The sequence below is a fragment of the Tachysurus fulvidraco genome, chromosome 25 (assembly GCF_022655615.1).
Source record: "Tachysurus fulvidraco isolate hzauxx_2018 chromosome 25, HZAU_PFXX_2.0, whole genome shotgun sequence".
In the NCBI taxonomy this organism is placed as follows: Eukaryota; Metazoa; Chordata; class Actinopteri; order Siluriformes; family Bagridae; genus Tachysurus; species Tachysurus fulvidraco.
Window position 1 is genome coordinate 12611075 of NC_062542.1, and position 7755 is coordinate 12618829.

General features: G+C 36.5%; 1 protein-coding gene across 1 annotated transcript in view; it reads right to left on the reverse strand.

The window, feature by feature from the left end:
- Nucleotides 1–1110: 1110 nt before the first annotated feature.
- prdm14 (PR domain containing 14) overlaps nucleotides 1111–7755 on the reverse strand; it is a 7464-nt gene continuing 819 nt past the window's right edge. Inside the window, exons 2-8 of the mRNA XM_027173328.2 lie at nucleotides 7306–7353; nucleotides 7006–7166; nucleotides 6645–6909; nucleotides 6147–6349; nucleotides 4325–4426; nucleotides 3457–3676; nucleotides 1111–2735 (exon numbers count right to left, since the gene is read on the reverse strand). Of these exons, the coding sequence (XP_027029129.2) occupies nucleotides 2572–2735; nucleotides 3457–3676; nucleotides 4325–4426; nucleotides 6147–6349; nucleotides 6645–6909; nucleotides 7006–7166; nucleotides 7306–7353 (1163 nt within the window). The 3' untranslated portion in view covers nucleotides 1111–2571. The remainder of the gene's footprint in view (nucleotides 2736–3456; nucleotides 3677–4324; nucleotides 4427–6146; nucleotides 6350–6644; nucleotides 6910–7005; nucleotides 7167–7305; nucleotides 7354–7755) is intronic.

The window sequence follows — 7755 nt, forward strand, 5'->3', positions numbered from 1 at the left end:
TTGATAATGTTATGCTGTATTTTGTTTCGTTTTGGCCTAAACGATCTCAAAAATGATCATCATTGTGGTGTCTAGACTGTAACTAACACCTCTGTAACTACTCACAAAATTTAAAATGAAATATTTTTGCTACTGAAATTCAAAACAAATAAACATTCCTGCTCAGACTTAGTCATTATTGCTCATCGCTATAAGTAGCAGGTATTCATACTCTTACAGTACATTAGCAACTACAAACTGTAGTCTGCAACGTGCTAATGTGAGAAAATTCAACCTTTGTGCCTTCCTCTGATCTTTTACACAGTTACACTGCATGCAATCTAAAGTATAACAGCTCACAAAATCTGGACTGTCAAATAGCAAAAATAACAGTTCCAGCTGTACATAATATTAAAGTGTGGGGGAAAATGTTTTAATGTTTTTTACACAGGAATTAACTGCGTGTGGCTGGTGACTGTAAGGTCAAAGGGTGACATGAGCACATGCACTGATGAAGTAACACGTAATTAGTCAGAGTGCTTCTCTCTCTCCCTCTCTCTCTCCCTCTCTCTCTCTCTCTCTCTCTCTCTCTCTCCCTCTCTCACTCTCTTTCCTATTATACACACACACACACACACACACACACACACACAAAATGGGCGGCAGATGTCACAAAGGTCGCTTTTGTTTTCTTGTGTCTTCACTATACACACCTCATCGCAGCAGTCTATTGTCATTAATTTGCTGTTGGGGGAGGTTCATGCCCCTCCTACCCCACCCCTCGCCATCACTTAGTAAAACATACACACAAACACACACACACACACACACACACACACACACACACACACACACACACACACACACACACACACACACACACATTCATTCATTCATTCATTCATTCATTCTACAAGTCTGTCGCTGTCAAATTCAAATAACATTCAGAAGACACACAGTTGCTATACTGCACTCTTGAAAACACACAAAACACACACATGTGTATTATTGATTCTATATATTATTCAGCTGTACATTTAAAACAACAACAACTATGAAAGTATGTAAAATTTTCCAGTTACCAACATTTATTAACCTGGAAAAAACTTTCCATAACTTTTTCCACAAGCAATGGGTTCAAACATTGGTTTAAAAAGATGCTGAACTGATTTGGTGAAATTGTTGATCCGGGTGACTGAAAACACCACATGAAAGTGTAAAGCAATTCGGTACTGAATTGCTTTACACATAATTCATTACTCATAATTCATACTACATGTTTTTTTGCTTATAGTGATACAATGCCATGTTTAGCTTATACTGTAGCCATAGATAATGTGGATAGACTCAAAAAATTATGTCTGCAATATAAACGTGATTAGTGTTTAACAATGACATAAAAACTAATAATAATAATATTAATAATAATAATAATAATAATAATAATAATATTCGGTTAGTCAGAACATATTACTATTAAAAGCTCTAAAATAAACAGATAAATAAATGATTGTTTCTGTTAAAAAAATTGTATTCGAGAAGTGAACCTTTCTCAGTAAGACAAATGTCCATCAGAAATGTACACAGGATGTAATAATAATAATGCACAAACACAATTTGCTGCAAGTTGAAACAAACATCAAAACACCACTTCTATTTCAAAACATACACTGTAATAAATTAAAACACATGAACACATTATATCACAATAAAAACCACAAGCGAAACTGATCATGTTAAATATAAGCTACTTACAGGTGTATTAAATAGAATAAAAGACTATTAATTATTTTATTAATAGTACTCTAAAAGAACTGAACAGGCCTTGGCTCTGGATGTTTCTCTCATTGAGGTACATGACTGTGTCTTTAACTCATGTACTGTATTTTCTCAGGTTTTCATGCTGTTAAGAATTTTGTAATTATTGTGTGTATATTGACAAATTATTTGTTCATTCATTCATTCATTCATTCATTCATTCATTCACTCATCTTCAGTACTGTAGCTATTCATCCTGGTTGAGGAAAGAGTCAGGGTTGATCTGAGGTCTATCCCAGGAATATGGAAAGTGAAATAGGAATAAGTTACACCAATTCGCCTACTAACATGGTTTTTGGAGGTCGGAGGAAACTGAAAAACCCAGAGGAAACTGCATTTACGTAAGAAGAACTTGTGCAAAAATTGTGTGGTACATGCTGCACCACAGTGCCACCTATTTTAGCCTAATTCACCAGATAAATCACATAGCTAGGGGACTAACAAACTAAGTCATAGAGTCATGGTGCTTCTGGAAACAAGGCTGTTTAAAAAAGTGGATGGTCCTGTTAAGCCTGAATTACATATTCGTGATACATTTCTGATAAGTAGGTACTTCAGAGGAACTTAGCAATTAATCACAATATATACAAAAAATTTGCGACATAGCCTAGCCTATCATGACCTGATGCCAAGCTAGGCTTGTGTACTATTTTAAAGATACCAGAAAGGATCCTAGGGCTGAGCTAAGACCTGTGTCTTGATTTGGATCATAGCCATGCTGTGTAGTATGTCAGTGTGCAGTTCACGATGGAGTCAAACACAGAGGTGTGTGAGTTAATTCCATGGTCTGTAACTGGAGGTGATTCCTGGAAAAGGCGAGAAACTTGTGGTGATGTCCCGCTTCACTCTGGCACATTCATTGTTTAAAGGCCCGGTCTGATCTTCCGTGTGTGTGCCAGGAGAAGAAGGAAGAGCCGGAGACTGCATAAGTGGGCGCTCTGTGGAAAATACATGATCGGGACTGATTAAATACAAATATTAAGAAAATATTGCATATGAACTATATTAAATAGAATATGTAATTTACAGTACTATATATAAAAAACATAACATTAACCATTGTAATTGTAGTTAATCAACTATAGTCATGTAGTTATTGTTAACTATAAGGTCGGTTTGTCAGAACATATTACTATTAAAAGCTCTAAAATAAACAGATAAATAAATGATTGTTTCTGTTAAAAAAAATTGTATTCGAGAAGTGAACCTTTCTCAGTAAGACAAATGTCCATCAGAAATGTACACAGGATGTAAAACCGCACTGCGGATGTAAAACGTGTACATAATTTATGTGGAGCCAAAACTTCCCACCATAATGGCGTCACAGAACTTCAGCCTTATATTAATAAAGATGCTGATAAATACCTGAAACTTTTTATTTCTTAAAAAAGTAAAATGTAGTTAAATGTGTTAAATCTCAACAAATTCGAGCAAAAAATAAAAATAATAATAATAATAAAATGTAAAACTGCACTAAGAAATCATGCTATATCAACAAATTGTTAATGACTGCTGATATCAAATGTCTCAGTGCTATGTTTTGTGGGCAAACACTCAATTCAATCCAAGTTGACAAAAGGATTAAATACTAATAGACCATACAGCTAGAGTTTCACTTCTGCATGTTAGTGTAAGAGTAGGTAAGAGCTATGGACTCACTCTTATGGATCTTCATGTGCTCTTTAAGCTCCTCTGCTTGCTCAAACGTGCTGTCACAGAGATCACATGCCACCGGTTTGTCTTTGGCGTGGCTCCGGCGTACGTGGCTGTCATGTGCTGCATGGGAGGCGAAGGCTTTCCCACAGTGTTTGCACTTAAATGGCCTTTCACCTGAGTGTTGCCTGATGTGTGTGCGAAGGATGCTGGAGGCGGTGAATGCCTACAATGACAACCATAATCTTTATCACTATGACATCACAAATTTTTTACTAAATAAACTGGAAACTACAAGTTTCTCTTATTTGGTTTGATTTGATTTTTTTTAGTAGCTCCAAGGCACAAACAACTTCAAGACGAACAAACTTCGGACAACAAAATACTTTTAAATTTTGACCTTTTTGTAAATGGCTAACACCTGAAAGTGGGTGGAACAATCAGAAAAGTTCATGGACAGTGAGGTATAACATACCTTTCTCCTTAATAAATGACATCATAGGACATAGGATTTATTTATTTGTTTATTTATTTATTTATTTATTTTATTATTTTATTATTTTATTATTTGTTTATTTCGAATGCATGTGGTTACTTCTAATAATAATAGCTTTGTAAAATAAAGGTTTCCTCGTCACTATTTACACCCGTGTCAGGAGTCTGTAAGTCACTCTTTTGTGTTGCTATAAGACAAAAGCTTTTGTTCCTGCGCCCGAGCCATAAATTAAAGGCGTATAATCCCGGTAAACAATACGACTCGGCTGTGCATCTGGCATTAATTAGCATGTAAGTGTGCACAATGAGCACACACTCGCGTTAAACACACCATGAAATAGTGTGGAAATCCACAGGGTTTCCTTTTTTCCCACTTTACCTTGTTGCAGTAGACGCATTTGTAAGGTCGCTCTCCGGAGTGCACGCGCATGTGCTTGTTGAGGCTGGAGGACTGAGAAAAACTTTTGCCGCACACAGAGCACTGCACAAAGAGACAAGACAAAGGGGAATGCATGAGTGTTAGGGCAAGAAATACTAACCCGCTCTGATATATAAACATACATAAATTATGGAGCTGGACACATTCAAAATTCCTCCTTAGGGCTGCGATGCTCCTGGAAAACCTGGAATTGCTCTGAATGCATTCATAGGCGTCACTTTGTGGAAGTGGAAACATAATACAAATGATGCAAAACAACAGAAGAATAGGCATAATAAAACATATTAATAATATTAATATTCAGAGAAATGCAAAGAAACAAAACGGTGCAAGTATATGCATATAATTCCCTATTTAGTATTTATTTATATATTAGTATTTATTTGTGATGAAGGGTCAAAACCTTTTTAGGAGGTATAATTTGAAGAATTTTGTCATGGTTATATCACGTGTAAGCTATTCTTTGGTCATTTAATGTAATAATATGTGTCAGTTCTGGTTTATTAAGTTCACAAGTTTATTATGTTACCCCTGGTTTCGTTCCTATCTGTATGTCGCTTCTCAATTTCTTCCCATCCCGGGGCATCCAGAAATTGTACCAGCTCCGATTGTCTTTCCTTCTATGAAGATTTTGGACCTCCACTGAGATGATGAGGATCCTGAGGCTGACCCTATGAGGATCCTGAGGCTGACTCTGTGAGGATCCTGAGGCTGACTCTATGAGGATCCTGAGGCATTTAGAGATGTTCCAGCTCCAGTTAGACTCTGCTATACTAAAGAGGAGATGACAACTCCATGTGGTCTTTGAGGACAACAATCTCCTCATCAATACAACATTTATCAGACTGTATATTTATAATCACACCCTCCAGTGTCACCCATATGATGATGAGGTTCCCTTTGAGTCTAGTTCCTCTCAAGGTTTCTTACTTTACCATCTAAGGGAGTTTTTCCTCACCACAGTCACCTGAGTCACCTCAGACTTGCTCATTGGGATAAATGCAAACACATTTAAATAGATCTAATATTAATCTTAAATTTTGCATTGTATTAATCTTTATTTTATTCTTTATAACCTTTTGTTCTATATTTATGTTCTGTAAAGCTGCTTTGAGACAATGTCAATTGTAAAAAGTGCTATACAAATAAATTTTAATTGAACTGAATTGGAATTTTATGCAGAATTATGAAAATTTCATACAATTTTTTTTTCATAAAAATCGAGGTTTCTAGTAATATATCATTGATTTTGTTTTCTTATTGAAACTAATTAGCCTCAAAATCTAAACACATATCAGTGTTCCTTACCGAAAAGTTCTTTAGTTTTCCATGCATATTTTAATTTAACTTTTATCCTATTATTTTGTACAGTATATTATTTCCTATTTATATAAAATAAAAAACTTTTAGGGGGGAATTTCATTTACTTTTAGAAAAAAGCCTGCTTTTGAAGGAAAATATATTACATGATTTTCGGTATAGATTTTCTCTCCTATCTGTTTTATTAGAGTTTAATCTTAGAGTTTAATCTATAACACCACAGTTTTGCTTTCACACACACACACACACACACACACACACACACACACACACACACACACACACACACACACACACACACACACACACACACACACACACAGTGATGTTTTACAGTGATATTTTTTGTTTTATATAATTCCTCTAACTTTAACCTGTAATGGTTTGCAACAAACCGGTCACTCGGTGCCTGTGCACGAGGTAACCGTTTCGGTTGCTGTACCTTATGCGGTCGGTGTTTCTCGTGCACGTGCAGGATGTGGATACGCAGTCGGTCTCTCTTCTCGAACGATCTGTTACAGAGATGACAGGGGAACTTCCGGTCTCCCTGATCCACACAGCGCGTGTACTTTAGGTGCTTATCTCTGTAGTAACGGTAAGCGAAGACCTTTCCACATCGATCACATTTATAGCCCTCAGCCGAGTCTACACACACACACACACACACACACACACACACACACACACACACACACACACACACACACACACACACACACACACACACCGGTCAGAAGTTCTAAAGGTTATCAAATTGCACTGCTCTCTACCTTCCCTGGTTGCTTATTCCCTACATGAAGTTTCTGTTTCTTTCTTTAATTTCTTTCTTTCTTTCTTTCTTTCTTTCTTTCTTTCTTTCTTTCTTTCTTTCTTTCTTGTTAGAAAATTATATCATTATTATTTGTCATTTTTTTGTTTATTTATTTGTTCTCGTCCTCACCTCCGTCCTGCTCTTTATCTTCTTCCTCCTCTTCTCTGAGGCACATGGGGATGCCCATGTACAAGGTGTAGGTGTCTCCGTACCAGACCAGGAGCTCCTGCAGGGGGCGAATCTCTCTGCAGGTCTCGTAGTAAATGCGGCCTGCGCGCTGCACCGCCACCACGTTCTGCTCCTCGGGGAAGCGCGCGCATTGCACCAACGACATCCAACTGCCGCGCGCACCGCCGCCGTCCACAAAGTGGCTCAACCGGCCCTTCTCGAAGATCTGCAACAGTGCATTGCAGCATGATTTAACTGGAAATGGGTTATGCAAACTTACACAATCGTGATCAAGAAGTAAAAGAGAAAGAATTGTGCTAACCTCCCACATAAGTGTGTTGTCGTTGTGTGTTTTGATCTCGCTTGTGTTCACCGCTTTTCCGCGGTACGGTCCGAAGCGCGTGCCTTTAGGTATAGAGTTGCGCGCGGCAAAAACCCCGCAGTGGGGAAGACCGGCACACGAACACCGGAAAACACACAGACCTGAGAACACACACCGACACACATCTTTATTTTTTATATTCAAGGTTTGTCACTTTGCATGTTAAATGTAATATAAAAATAATGAATTCTATATAATACAATTTAGATCACACAGCACATTAAAGAATAAAGCACACACCTTCAGGCAGGTCGAGGCTTTCTGTGTCCACGTTCGCAGGCAGCAGGTCTGAAGGTGAAACACAGAGCTTAAACACTCATTTTAAAGAGAACACTGATATTATTTCTATAAACAAAAGGACAAGTTAATAATAACTAGTCAAATTGTTTGTAAAAATGTATTTATTAGGTTGTTTACTTGGATAAACAGTTGACAGTTCAAATATGCTACCACTACTACTAATAATAATAATAATCATTATTACATAATAACAATAATAATAATAAAGCCATCGTCAAAGAAATAAATCATCTAATTTGGTTAAGGAATATTATTATTATTATTATTATTATTATTATTATTATTATTATTATTATTATTATTATTATTATTACAGAGGTTCTTTTAAAGTAGTTTTTACATACCTAAATAATTATATAATATTGGTTAATAATTTGCAAAAACAGCAGT